At 52.1% G+C, this 15198-nt stretch overlaps 1 protein-coding gene across 9 annotated transcripts in view; it reads right to left on the reverse strand.

Annotated features, from left to right (window-relative positions):
• RALGAPA1 (Ral GTPase activating protein catalytic subunit alpha 1) overlaps positions 1 to 15198 on the reverse strand; it is a 717351-nt gene that overhangs the window by 260223 nt on the left and 441930 nt on the right. For all 9 annotated transcript variants that reach the window (XM_085627452.1, XM_085627453.1, XM_085627449.1 and 6 more), the window contains one exon: positions 3779 to 4637. In XM_085627452.1, coding sequence (XP_085483578.1) covers positions 3779 to 4637 — 859 coding nt within the window. The remainder of the gene's footprint in view (positions 1 to 3778; positions 4638 to 15198) is intronic.

Genomic DNA, 15198 nt, shown 5'->3' on the forward strand with positions numbered 1-15198 from the left:
TTTGCTACGTATTGTACGTATTGTACTCTGTACTGTGTTCTTGGTTGTTGTATTTTGCCTGTCTCTGTGCCCGCTGTCTGCCCGTTTTTAGCCCAGCCCCCTCGCCCGTTTTTCCCGCTCTCTTGTCACCCACTCCCCGCCGCTGCTCCCTTGCGGCCCCGCCCCCTTTTTCTTCTGTACACACATTCGCCGCCCCGCTCCCGCCTCCCAGCTGCTCCTCCCTCCCACTTCGCCATTTATGGCGGAGTCCACACGCACGCGCAGAGAGCACGCGCAGCGGGCGCGCCGATTGCGCTCCGAAGGCGCGCCAAAGGCAAGCCCGTCTACGCCCGTACGCGCCTGGACCGCGCCCAGCGCCAGGACCCCTGGCCCCCGTGGATACCAGCCCACACGACGGACTTACGACACCGCCACCCTCTACGCACTCAACACCGGACGGGACCCCGCCTGCTACCGAGCCACCCCGAAACGCGCCCACGGACCCTTCACCTGCCAAACCAGCAAGTTCTCTTGCCTCCGGACCTGCACCGCACCCGCCAAGCTGAACTCCAGCAACAACCACCTCAAGTGCATCCTGCTCAACACCCGCTCCGTCCACAGACACACCGCCGAACTCTGGAACCTCCTTGACACAACATCACCAGACGTCGCCTTCCTCACGGAAACCTGGATGAACGCCTCCTCAGCGCCGGACATCGCCATAGCCATCCCGGATGGATACAAGATCACCCGGAGGGACCGCGTCAACCAGACCGGAGGAGGCATCGCCATCGTACACAAGAACACCATCCACATCACGACCAACTCCGACGACACCCTCACAGCCGCCGAGCACCTCCACTTCCAGATACACACCGACCCAAAGACCACCCTCAGAGGCACCCTCATCTACAGACTCCCGGGACCACGCACACAATTCAGCAAAGACATCGCAGACTTCATCAGCCCACACGCCCTCCCCTCCGCTGACTACATCCTCCTAGGGGACCTCAACTTCCACCTGGAGAACAACAACGACAACAACACCACCACCCTGCTGGACAACCTCGGACTCAAGCAACTGGTCAACACCCCCACCCAATACGCCAGCCACTCGCTTGACCCCGTCTTCTCTTCCAGCAAACACGTCTACTTCAGTCACTCCACCGAACACCACTGGACGGACCACAGCTGCGTCCACTTCAGCTTCAGAAGACCCACCACCACCCGCAACAGGTTCCTCGCCAGAGCTGGAGCAAGATCACCACCGAGCAGCTCACCACCTCCCTCAGCCAGAACCCACCCGCCAGCACAACGGACCCCAACGAAGCAGCCAGCAACCTCACACAGTGGCTGACCGCCTGCGCCGACGACCTTGCACCACTGAAGAAACATCCCAGCAGACCCGGCAACAAGAAGGCCCCCTGGTTCACCGACGAACTCAAGGACTCCAAGAAGAACTGCCGCACCCTCGAGAAGGCCTGGCGCCACGACCAGACCACAGACAACATGACCGCCCTCAAGCACGCCACCCGCAAGCACCACCAGCTGATCCGCACCACCAAGAAGACAGCATTTAAAGAAAGACTGGACAACAACGCCCAGAACAGCAAGGAGCTCTTCAGCATCGTCAAAGAGCTCTCCAACCCCAGCGCCGGAAACGACGACATCACTCCTTCACAAGACCTCTGCGACTCACTCGCCTTGTTCTTCCACCGCAAGATCACAGACATACACAACAGCTTTGGCGCACCAACCACGCACCCAACCGCCGAACCAACGCCTCCCACCACCACCCTCTGCGCCTGGACCCCGGTCAGCACCAAAGACACCACCCGCACGATGAACACCATCCACTCCGGATCTCCAACTGACCCCTGCCCCCACCACGTCTTCAACAAGGCCGACTCCATCATCGCACCCCAACTTCGGGACATCATCAACACCTCCTTCCACACCGCCACCTTCCCGGAGAGCTGGAAGCACGCAGAGCTCAGCGCCCTCCTGAAGAAACCAACAGCGGACCCCACCGACCTCAAAAACTTCCGCCCCATCTCGCTCCTCCCCTTTCCTGCCAAAGTCATCGAGAAGACCGTCAACAGACAGCTCGCCGCCTTCCTCGAGATGAACGGATCCCTCGGCCCCTCGCAGTCCGGCTTTCGAGCAAACCACAGCACCGAGACCGCACTGATCGCAGCCACCGATGACATCAGATCCCTGCTCAACAACGGCGAAACAGCGGCCCTCATCCTCCTGGACCTCTCTGCAGCGTTCGACACTGTCTGCCACCACACCTTAGTACAGCGCCTCAGCAACATCGGGATCCAAGAGAAGGCACTGAAGTGGATCATCTCGTTCCTCGCCGGAAGAACTCAGAGAGTCCGCCTCCCCCCGTTCAGATCCGACGCCACCGAAGTCATCTGCGGCGTACCACTAGGATCATCACTCAGCCCGACCCTCTTCAACATCTACATGAGCCCCCTCGCAGCCATCGCACGCCAACACAACCTCAACATCATCTCCTATGCTGACGACACCCAGCTGATCCTCTCCCTCACCAACGACCCCGCCACTGCCAAAACCAGCCTCCAGGAAGGGATGAAAGACGTCGCCGAATGGATGAAGAACAGCCGCCTGAAACTGAACTCAGACAAGATGGAAGTCCTCATCCTGGGATCATCGCCATCCGCCTGGGACGAATCCTGGTGGCCCCCTGCCCTGGGCACCACTCCCGAGCCAACAGACCACGCACGCAACCTGGGCTTCATCCTGGACTCCTCCCTCTCGATGACCAGACAAGTCAACGCCGTCTCATCATCATGCTTCAACACCCTGCGCATGCTCCGTAAGATCTTCCGATGGATCCCCACCGAAACCAGGAGGACGGTCACCCAGGCACTAGTCACAAGCCGACTGGACTACGGGAACACCCTCTACGCCGGAACCACAGCCAAACTTCAGAAAAAACTCCAACGTATCCAGAACGCCTCCGCACGACTCGTCCTGGACATCCCTCGACACAGCCACATCTCCGGCCACCTGAGAGACCTGCACTGGCTCCCGGTCAGCAAGAGGATCACGTTCAGGCTCCTCACCCACGCACACAAAGCTCTCCACGACCTGGGCCCCATGTACCTCAACAACCGCCTGACCTTCTACACGCCCACCCGCCAGCTACGATCAACCAGCCTCGCCCTCGCAGCCGTACCACGCATCCGCAGAGCCACCGCCGGAGGAAGATCCTTCTCCTACCTGGCAGCCAAGACGTGGAACTCCCTCCCCACCCACCTTCGGCTGACCCAGGACCATCTCCCCTTCAGGAAGCAACTCAAGACCTGGCTCTTCGAGCAGTAGCGGACCCCTCTCCCCCAGCGCCTTGAGACCCTCCGGGTGAGTAGCACGCCATACAAATGCTATGATTGATTGATTGATTGATTGATTGATTGACCACAGGATGTCGAAGCTCTTCCATACTTCTCACCAACCAGGTCAGAACCCACGCCTCGGTGCAGCTCTCCCAAACCTCACCTATGACCACAGGACGTAGAAGCTCTGCCACATTCCTCACACCTCTAACCCTAGGATGTAGATGATCTCCCACGCTCCCCACCACCACCCTCAGAATCAACACCCAGGGTGTTAAAGTCTCCCCACATTCCTCACCATGGACACCACAATAAATTCCTCCCCGCTGTCCCTAGGATGTCAAAGCTTACAGATCCTCATCCCTGCCCCAGGATGCAGAATCTCTCCAACAATCCTCACCTCTGACCTGCACATCCCCTCTCCTAAGCCTCACCTCTTGTCCCAGGAGTTCATTCCCAAGATGCTGAGCAGTAGTCGGGAGTAGTAGAAGGCTGACTGTGGCTTCTGTGGCACCGGCTCCTCCTGTTCCATCGCTCTCATAATCAGGTCCCAAGAGCGCTTTTCCACAAAATCTCTCTCTTCCGCATCCTGCTTTAGAATTGCGTTGATAACGTCATTTTCCAGCTTTTCTGAAAGGCAAGCCGGCGGAGGAGCAGGCACATTTAAGGGGACCCCAGTTCTTTGCAGACACTCTGGCCCAGTGGTGCCCACATATTGGAGAAGGACGTCAAGTGCATCATCCTCATCAGACAACGTGTCCCATGTTGGAACTACATCCTGGGTTCTTCTCCCTGGCTGGGAGGCTCCACTGTCCACAGAGGGGACATCCTCTGAACTGACGATGGCTGCCGGCTCAGCCTGTGGAACCTCATTGTGCACTGGCAAGAGAGAGGCCTGCTTCCGAGGACTACTTGGAGGGGGCGTCCCGTACAAGATGGCTGCCTCCCAAGAGTACTTGCCAGACAGGTCTCGCATGATAATCCTGACAATGGAGTTGGCGGAAGAGAGGCCTGATGCCAGACCCCCACCAGGCCCAGGCTCCTCAGCCCGGATCTGCAAGCAAGAGAGGAGGGTAGTGCCGTTGAGAACAAAGAGTTGCAGGTTGGGGCTCTGGAAGAGTTCAGGGGTCAAGTCTCCACTCTCACTGTAGGGGTTGTCATGGTTCTCGCAGATCTGGCTGGTGAGCATGGCGGGGTCACCACTCATCGGATAATGGCCCAAGTGGTTGACCAGGTGAGTGATAACGGTTCGAGCAGCAACGGAGATCAGGCCTTGTTGCATGTGGGGCTTCACTGTAGAGGGAAAGAAGACATGTCAGATGGAAAAAAAGAAGAGGGGCAAAATAAGCAGAGCAGAACGCTGGTGGCCCACCTCCAAGAAGTATCTGTCCCACTGGCAGAGCTGGAGATCTCACTGTCATTTGTCTTACGCTATAGAAAGAGCACTGCCTTGTTAATTAAAGATCCAGGGATGTCAAGCAAGCTGTACGTAGGATAAGTCGAGAGCAGCCCTTCCCCCCAAATGGGCCAGTCTCCGGGCTGGGGGTGTCAAGCCACAATTTAAGGGGAAGGCTATGCATCAACCTATCACAATATGCTAAGTGAATTGAATATGCTACTTACCAGTATGCATCTGTTCTTGGCATGTAGGGCTGCTGACATTCATATCTGTGCATAGATCGCCACCTAGTGTTGGGTTCGGATGTTTGCACGTTGTTGTCCTGGAAGAGTCTTCGAAGTATCCTGAGATAGGTGACTCCTCCCCTGGACCACAGTGCGCATGGGCATCCTCTCCATCCTCAGATTGTTTTTTGCCATTGTGGCAGTGATGGAGTAGATACAGAAAGTGATGACCATGCTATACAGTAATTCTGAGAGCTGCAGCTGCTACAGGCGCCGGGGAGGAGGGTGGGCGATATGAATTTCAGCAGCCCTACATGCCAAGAACAGATGCATACTGGTAAGTAGCATATTCAGTTCGAGGCATGTGGGCTGCTGAATTCATATCTGTGCATAGAATACATAGCAGTACCTCCTATTAGCGGCGGCCACCAGTGCCAGCTGCAGTGGTCTGAAAAAGAGTTTTGAGAACAGCCTGTCCTACGGCTGCCTGCTGTTTTGAGTGTACATCTACACAGTAGTGTTTGGTAAATGTATGTATAGTGGACCATGTGGCTGCTCTACATATTTCCTGTAAAGGAATGTTTCCCAGGAAAGCCATGGACGCCCCTAACTTACGTGTTGAATGGGCTCGTGGGGGAATCGTTAATGTGCGTTTAGCCTTTTGATAGCAAATTTGAATACATTTAACGATCCATCTGGCTATACCTGCTTTGGAAATGGCGTTGCCCTTGTGTTGTGGAGAAAAGGCAACGAAAAGTTGTTTTGTCTTCCTAAAGACTTTAGTTCTGTCTATATAGTACATGAGGGCTCTTTTTACATCCAGTGTATGGAGCATTCTCTCTGCTACATTTTGTGGATTTTGAAAGAAAACAGGCAGTTCTATAGTTTGATTCATGTGGAACTGTGATATTACTTTAGGCATGAATTTGGGGTTGGTACGAAGTACGACCCTGTTCGCGTGAACCTGTATGAATGGCTCTTGAATGGTTAGTGCCTGGAGTTCACTAACTCTTCTTAACGAAGTGATTGTCACTAGGAAAGCTACTTTCCAGGTGAGGAATTGAATCTCACATGAGTGGAGAGGTTCGAAGGGTGGACCCATTAGTCGGGTGAGGACCAAGTTGAGGTTCCACACCGGTGCTGGTGGGTGTCTTGGGGGAATTACTCGTTTAAGTCCCTCCAAGAAAGCTTTGATGGCAGGCACTCTGAACAAGGAGAGGTGCTGCCTGTTTTGGAGATAAGCTGCTATTGCGGTCAAATGGATACGTATTGAGGTGTATGCCAGATTGCATCGGTATAGGTGTAAGAGGTAACAGATTATATTTTGAATGGATGCGTCTAGCGGGTTAATGTCATTGTTGTTGCAGTAGATGACAAACCTCTTCCATTTAGCTGCATAGCAAGCTCTGGTAGTGGGTCTCCTGGCCTCCTTAATGATCTCCATACAGTCAGGTGGCAGGTTTAGGTAACCAAACTCTAAGACTTCAGGAGCCAGATTGCCAGGTTCAGCTGTTGCGGCATGGTTCTGCGTTAAGATTGCAGGTTTGATCCGCAGTCTTTGATGCGGCACCACGGAAAGTTCTAGAAAGGTGGTGTACCATGGCTGGCGCGCCCATGTGGGAGCAACTAGGATAAGTGTCAGTGAGTGCTGTCGTAGTTTGCTTGCCACCAGCGGTATCAATGGCGCTGGGGGAAAAGCGTACGCAAATCTGCCGGACCAGTTCATCCATATCGCATTGCCCTGCGACTGTGGATGTGGGAACCTGGCGGCAAAGCTTTGGCATTTTGCGTTTTCGTGTGTGGCGAATAGGTCTATCTCTGGATGACCCCACTGTTGGAAGTACGGTTGGAGTACTGACGGATGTAGCTCCCACTCGTGCATCTGGTGGCTGTGTCTGCTGAGCAGATCCGCCATCTGGTTGTCCTTGCCGGGGAGGTGTTCCGCCATGAGGAATATGTTCCTCTGAATGGCCCACTTCCACATGCTCTGAGCCAGATGAGACAACTGTGGAGAGTGTGTTCCTCCCTGCTTCTGTATGTAGTACATGGCAGTCATGTTGTCCGTCCGGATCAACACGACTTTGTTGCACAAGTGTACTTTGAATGCCTTCATTGCCAGGAAGATTGCCATCAGTTCTAGAAGGTTGATGTGCATCTTCTTTTGTTGTATTGTCCATAGTCCCTGCACTGTGTAATTGAGTACATGAGCTCCCCATCCCTGGAGAGACGCGTCCGCCGTCAGTATTATTTGTGGAACAGGCTCTTGGAACGGTCGGCCCTTGCAAAGGTTTTGTGGATTCCACCAATGCAGAGAGTTGTATGCCCGACCGCTCACCAACACTAGGTCTTTTAATTGCCCGTGAGCCTGATTCCATTGACGTGCCAAGCACTCCTGAAGCGGGCACATATGTAGTCTCGCGTGTGGGACTATGAAAATGCAGGAGGCCATCATGCCTATCAACTGCATGAACACTCGCGCTGGAAGGGAGTGTTGAGGTTTGAACTTTATCAGCAGTTGCATGCTGTTGATCCTCACCAAGTTTGGCTGTTCTTTGGCTGCCAGAGTGTCTATGGTGGCGCCCAGGTACTGTCGTACGTGTGCGGGTTGGAGATGTGATTTTGGGTAATTTAGTGAGAATCCCAGACTGTGAAGAAGGTGAATGGTGAGGGACATGTGGTTGGCACATTGCTGGGCTGACGTTGCCTGAACAAGCCAGTGGTCCAGGTAAGGGTAGACGTGAATGTGTTGTCTCCGTAGATGTGCAGCCACTGTAGCTAGGCACTTGGTGAAAACTCTGGGTGCTTTCATCACACCGAAGGGGAGGACTTTGAATTGGTAGTGCTGCCCCTGAATAGTGAACCCGAGATATTTCCTGTGTGCCGGGTGTATGGGGATGTGGAAGTACACATCAATGAGGTCTAGTGTGGCTAGGAAGTCTCCCTGTTTGAGCAGCGGGAGAACCTGCTGTAGGGTGAGCATATGGAAATGCTCTGAGAGAATGTAGTGGTTGAGGGGTCTCAGGTCTAGTATAGGTCTGAGTGACCCGTCCTTCTTTGGTATTAAGAAGTACAGAGAGTACACCCCTGTCCCTTGCTGGTGGACGGGCACGACCTCTATTGCACCTTTTTGCAGCATACTTAGCACTTCCTGCTGCAATAATGCTAAGTGCTCTGCGGACATAGGACGGTGCTTTGGCGGTATTGTGGGTGGAGTGGAGGTTAATTTGAGACAGTTACCGTGCTCGATAATATCCCTGACCCACCTGTCCGTGGTGATGGTATTCCACGTGGACAGGAACCGCTGGAGCCTTCCCCCGACAGGTGTTATGTGGTCGGGGGGAAGGGAGAGGGCGTCACTGTTTGTTCTTGGGTGAGGACCTGGTGTTGCCGTAACCGCGTCCTCTGCCTTTGGTGCTGGAGCCACGATATCCACCTCTGGTGTTTTTATCGTAGGTACTCTGTGTGCCCCCTTTATTGTATGTTTGCTGTGACCCCTGTCCTCTAGCCGCTCCCCTATTTCCGGGGCGACGAAAGGAGCCACTACGAAATGTCTGCGTTTGCAGAGCCCCCATTGACTTTGCAGTGTTAGTGTCCTTTTTGATCTTTTCTAAGGTGGTGTCATCTTCTGGTCCGAATAAGTAGTTGGGGTTGACAGGCTGATTTAGGATGTTATTTTGAATCTCAGGTTTGAATCCGGAGATTCTTAACCAAGCGTGTCGGCGTAACATGACGCTGGTGTTTATCGCCCTCGCAGCTGTGTCGGCAGCATCTAGTGCACACTTAATGGATGCGTTTGTAAGAAGTTGTCCCTCTCTGATGAGGAGCTCCGCTGCCTCTTTGTACTCGTCTGGTAGATGTTGGAGTAGTGACTCTAGCGTGTCATAGTGTGAACGATCGTAGCGAGCCAGGAGTGCCTGTGTATTGGCAATGCGCCAGATGTTTGCTGCTTGGGCTGCAATCCTTTTGCCGGAGGTCTCCAGCACCTTGGACTCTTTGTCCGGGGGAGGAGCATCACCAGTTGTTTGCGAGTGCGCTCGTTTGCGAGCGTTAGCAACCACCATGGAGTCCAGAGGTAACTGACCTCTAATGTACATAGGGTCCCCGGGCGCAGGTTTGTATTTTTTTTCAATCCTGGGGTTTATCATCCGTGCCCTGGTTGTTTCCTTGAAAATGTCCTTTGCCGGCTTGAGAACACCTTTTAGCATGGGCAGAGTCTTGACAGTCCTCTCTGAGGAGGCGAAAGTGTCCACCAAGAAATCGTCCTCAACTGTGTCCGAGTGGAGTTGCACTCCATGATTGGCTGCAGCACGTTCAATGAGGGCATTGAAGGCAGCAGTGTCCTCTGTGGGAGATGTTTTTGCGCCGTAAAGCTGCGTGTCCTGGGTATCTGTTGTGGCACCCGGGTCTGCAGGGTCATCCCAAGCTTGATCTGGGTCCTGCTGCTCCTCAGGATCTATATCCCTAGGGTAGGTGGTATCATCACCCATGTAATCCTCCATTGCGTCCGTGTCGGAGGGCATCGGAGAAAAGGACTGGGGATCTGGATAGGAGGTGTGCAGGCGTTTATATAGAACCGGTTCCGATTCTGCTGGCAGTTTCTGCTTTAGAGGGATTCTGTAAGAGTCCAAAGGCAGGGTCATCGAGTCGAGGAGAGGTAGTAGCGGTCGACGGCGTCGATGACTGGACCGTAGTCGCTGCCTTCGAAGTGGACTCCGATGGAGCGGCCATTTTAACCTTGGTGGTCGGGGCCGATAGCTTCGGAACCGGGGGCCAAGGCGCTTTGGTGGTACCGATGGCCTTCCTTTTCGGGTCGGTGCCGACATCCGCCGCAGCGAGTTCGGCGCCAAAATCCCTTTTTGTGCGTTCGGAGCCGATGGTTTTGGCTGGTGTCGAAGGAGTGGAGGTCTTCGAGCCGACCACTGCCAGTTTTACTTTCGGTTTCTGTTGAACCGGTGCGACGATTGGTTTCGGTTTCGTTGAAGGGAAACCAGTCTTTTTCGGTAATAATGGCTCTCGCTGGATGTTCGAGGCCGGGCCAGAAGGCGGGGCCGAAGAACTGCGGGATTAATCTCGGGTAAGGCCCGAAGGCGATCCCTCGACCGGAGCCGTAGACTGACGCACTTTGATAGCCTCCGTTTGGACGGGTAGGCCCTGCTCTTCACCAGAGCTATCTTCTTCGGCCCCAAAGGCCTCATCATAGTCTCCTACCTCATCGTCGGCTTCTTCCCTGTGAAAAAGCGCTTCATCGGCGTCTTCCGATCGGGAATCGTGTTCGGAAGAAGGGCTGGACTTTATGTCTTCCACGCTTTCAATATCTTCGTCCTCGGTGCTGAAGATGTTGGTCGGGGCCGGTGCCGATTGCTGCGCTTCTAATCTCGCTGCCCGTCGATTCCGGAGAGTCTTCTTGGATCGGAATCGGGCACAGGCCATACATTTCGATTCGTCGTGATCCGGCGAGAGGCATTTGTTGCACACCGGGTGGACGTCGATATGTGGATATTTGGCGTGGCAAACAGGACACCGTTTGAATGGGGTCCTCGATTCCATCGTCGATGTAAGGTCGATGGTCGGATTAAACGGATCCGAAAAAACTTGATAAGTTTGCTAAACTAGCAAGTAAGCTGTCGATACCGAGCGGGAACAGTACCGACGAAAACTAAAGGCCTTTTGGCCTTAAACTAAATTTTCCTAACTTGAGTCAAGATAAGCACATCCGAACCCAATGGCGGAAAAAAACAATCTGAGGATGGAGAGGATGCCCATGCGCACTGTGGTCCAGGGGAGGAGTCACCTATCTCAGGATACTTCGAAGACTCTTCCAGGACAACAACGTGCAAACATCCGGACCCAACACTAGGCGGCGATCTATGCACAGATATGAATTCAGCAGCCCACATGCCTCGAACATCCCATGTTAGTGGCCCTGGCTCAAATGTAGAATGAGAAAGGGAAGGTCGCGAGTGCACAGGAAGATTGCATAGGTAGAGGAGGGCAGCATAAAGAGATGGGTTTCCTTTGTTTATTCCTTTATCAAGTGCAAATTCCACCCAACTGGGTTTCAAAGCACTGGGCAGAAGGAATGTAGAAGAACACCGTGCGCTTACTGGTCCGATTCGGGAGCAGACTGTTCACCGTGTGACACTGGTGCAGAGGATTGGAATATATGTGAAGAATGCAACAGAAAACGAGAGAGAAAGACAAGTGAGGGGAGATGTAGATTTATCAACAGTTTCTAAACACATAAGCAACAAGGAGCATCACTATGCATTGACATGAGAGCAACAGAAATGCTAAATTAAAGTTAAAGGATAAGAGGCTGGCACTGGGACAATGTGAATGCAGGACGTGAAGGAGCTTAAGATCCTAGGCAGCAGCACTGCATTGTCTCATGATCAAAGGCAGCAGCAATGCATTGTCTCATGATCAAAGGAAGTAGCATTGCATCATGGTCATAGGCAGCAGCACTGCATTGACTCATGATGATAGGCAGCAGCACTGTATTGACTCATGATCATAGGAAGCAGCATTGCACTGACTCATGATCTTAGGCAGCAGCATTGCATTGACTCATGATCATAGGCAGCAGCATTGCACTGACTCATGATGATAGGTAGCAGAATTGCATTGACTCATGATCATAGGAAGCAGCACTGCATTGACTCATGATCATATGAAGCAGCACTGCATTGACTCATGATCATACGAAGCAGCATTGCATTGACTCATGATCATACGAAGCAGCATTGCATTGTATCATGATCATAGGAAGCAGCACTGCATTGACTCATGATCATACGAAGCAGCATTGCATTGACTCATGATCATACGAAGCAGCATTGCATTGACTCATGATCATATGAAGCAGCACTGCATTGACTCATGATCATACGAAGCAGCATTGCATTGTATCATGATCATAGGAAGCAGCACTGCATTGACTCATGATCATAGGCAGCAGCACTGCATTGACTCATGATCATAGGCAGCAGCATTGCATTGACTCATGATGATAGGCAGCAGCATTGCACTGACTCATGATCATAGGAAGCAGCACTGCATTGACTCATGATCATATGAAGCAGCACTGCATTGACTCATGATCATACGAAGCAGCATTGCATTGACTCATGATGATAGGCAGCAGCATTGCATTGACTCATGATCATAGGAAGCAGCACTGCATTGACTCATGATCATATGAAGCAGCACTGCATTGACTCATGATCATACGAAGCAGCATTGCATTGACTCATGATCATACGAAGCAGCATTGCATTGTATCATGATCATAGGAAGCAGCACTGCATTGACTCATGATCATAGGCAGCAGCACTGCATTGACTCATGATGATAGGTAGCAGCACTGCATTGACTCATGATCATAGGAAGCAGCACTGCATTGACTCATGATCATAGAAAGCAGCACTGTATTGACTCATGATCATACGAAGCAGCATTGCACTGTATCATGATCATAGGAAGCAGCATTGCATTGACTCATGATCATATGAAGCAGCACTGCATTGACTCATGATCATACGAAGCAGCATTGCATTGTATCATGATCATAGGAAGCAGCACTGCATGATCAAAGGCAGCAGCATTGCATTGACTCATGATCATATGAAGCAGCACTGCATTGACTCATGATCATAGGAAGCAGCACTGCATTGACTCATGATCATACGAAGCAGCACTGCATTGACTCATGATGATAGGCAGCAGCACTGCATTGTCTCATGATCATAGGCAGCAGCACTGCATTGACTCATGATGATAGGCAGCAGCATTGCATTGACTCATGATGATAGGCAGCAGCACTGCATTGTCTCATGATCATAGGCAGCAGCACTGCATTGACTCATGATGATAGGCAGCAGCATTGCATTGACTCATGATGATAGGCAGCAGCATTGCATTGACTCGTGATGATAGGCAGCAGCACTGCATTGACTCATGATGATAGGCAGCAGCACTGCATTGACTCATGATCATAGGCAGCAGCATTGCATTGACTCATGATCATAGGCAGCAGCACTGCATTGACTCATGATGATAGGCAGCAGCATTGCATTGACTCATGATGATAGGCAGCAGCATTGCATTGACTCATGATGATAGGCAGCAGCATTGCACTGTCTCATGATCATAGGAAGCAGCACTGCATTGACTCATGATCCTAGGCAGCAACATTGCATTGGCTCATGATCATACCGGATACTTATGACATAACAATGGCCATCGTATATTTACTAACATCATCTTCAAGCATAAGTCCATGTTTGTCACACCACTGCAGGGCTATAAGTTTTAGTCATGTTCAAGTCCCTGCACTTGCTGATTACTTGCAGGATCAGGGGAAACAGTGGAAAGTGTAAACAAAGACCCCTCGCGAATTCGACAAAGCCTTTCGCTGCAACAGGCGGTGTGAAAAGCTGATTGTGAAGTTTTGGAATTTAGCATTTGCATGTGATACAAATAAGTCAAAGTCCAATGTTCCCAAGATTTGAGCCTGGCGCCCTTTATTCCAGCTCCCATGTGTGTCAGCTTCCTTCGTGCCTACTGAGTCTGTCCCCTTCAAAATTTTGTTCCCAGGTGAGAGATACAGTTTCTTTGAATCATCCGCGTCCAGATGTCTGTCGCCAGCTTTGATAGTTCAGAGGAAATTGTGTGTCATGTTTGTGGAGGGAGGACATGGTTATGGTCTTGTCTGTTTGTATATGCAATATCTTACCCATTATTTGTGTATGGAAGGCCTTGAGTGCCAGAAACACGGTCTTCAGGTGCAATACATGTATGTGCTTGCCTGCCTCTTCCTTAGCTGTGCCGAGTGAGCACAGATCCCCAAGGTTGGCGCATATGTTTTGAAAGTCAAGAGTGGGCACCTGGCTACCTAGCCTGCCACTTGCCTGTGGCCTCCAGCTCCTGCTTGTTCCAGACTGATCCACTGACACCGCAGCTGCCTGGCTTTTCCCACTGGGGTTTTCCCGACCAGGTTTTCCCACTCACCATTCTTCCCGCAAACAGAAGGCCCGTCCATACCACCCCAGGGGGAAACATCATTTACATTGCATGCCATTACAACACGGTCGTTACAACAACCGCGTTGTTACATCGCAAACCATTACAACGCAAGTTGTTTCAACAACTTGCTGTAGGGGGCAGAAGGTGTTGGATTTAAAATCCAACACCTTCCCCACCGTTGCACAGACTGGAGTTGGAATAGTAAATTATACTATTCCAACATCCAGCGGCCCCCACAGCAAGTTGTTGTAATGACTTGCGATGTAATGGTAAGAGATTTAACAACGCAGTCGTTGTAACGACCACGTTGTAATGGAATGCAGTGTATCAGGACCTACTCAATTCTGCTGCGTCAAAGGAAAGACTGGCTGCGCCTACACCGTGCCCAGTGACAACCCATGGCCCTCCTGCCCCCCGAATATACACCATCGCCGAGCTCTACACCAAGCCGCAACAAACACTGCCATGGTGTCAACCCACGCTCCACAGAAGGACCTTTCACCTGCATGCATGCCACTTCACCTGGCACTGCACGCACACACATCAGCTCACCGATCAGCCCCACCCTGAACACACCACAGACACCGCCTCAACAAAAACACCAACTCTCATGCGCCCTTCTCAACACACACTCACTATGGACGCATTCCAGTGAATTATGGGACCTCATCGCCACCTCGCACTCGGCATAGTCTTACTCTGTTTGACCTGGATCAACCCCACATCTGCCACAGACATTGCCCGTGATACCCGACGGATATAAAAATCACTCACAAGGACCGAACCAACAAGCTGGGTGGAGTACCAGGCATCATCCACAAAGAGACCATACAGTGTACCACCGCCACCGATACCACCCCAATGGAACATCTCAACTTGAAGCTCCACACGGACGACAAAACAACCATTAGAGGCACCCTCGCACACCGATCCCCAGGCCTGCACTCCAGCTTCTGCAACTCTATCGCAGACATCATTATGCCCCTAATCTTAGACTCCAAAGATCACATCTTCCTCGGAGACCTAAATTTCCACATCGACGACCCCAACGACAAAAACACTGCACATATCCTCGACAGTATGAGCGGCCTTCGACTGACCCAGATCGTCCATGACCCTACACAGATCGTAGGACACACGCTGAACCCAATTTTCACCCCCAGCAACCGCATCTAACACAGCCATGCCCCAGAACTCACATGGACCG

Source organism: Triturus cristatus, chromosome 9 (assembly GCF_964204655.1).
Source record: "Triturus cristatus chromosome 9, aTriCri1.1, whole genome shotgun sequence".
Classification (NCBI taxonomy): Eukaryota; Metazoa; Chordata; class Amphibia; order Caudata; family Salamandridae; genus Triturus; species Triturus cristatus.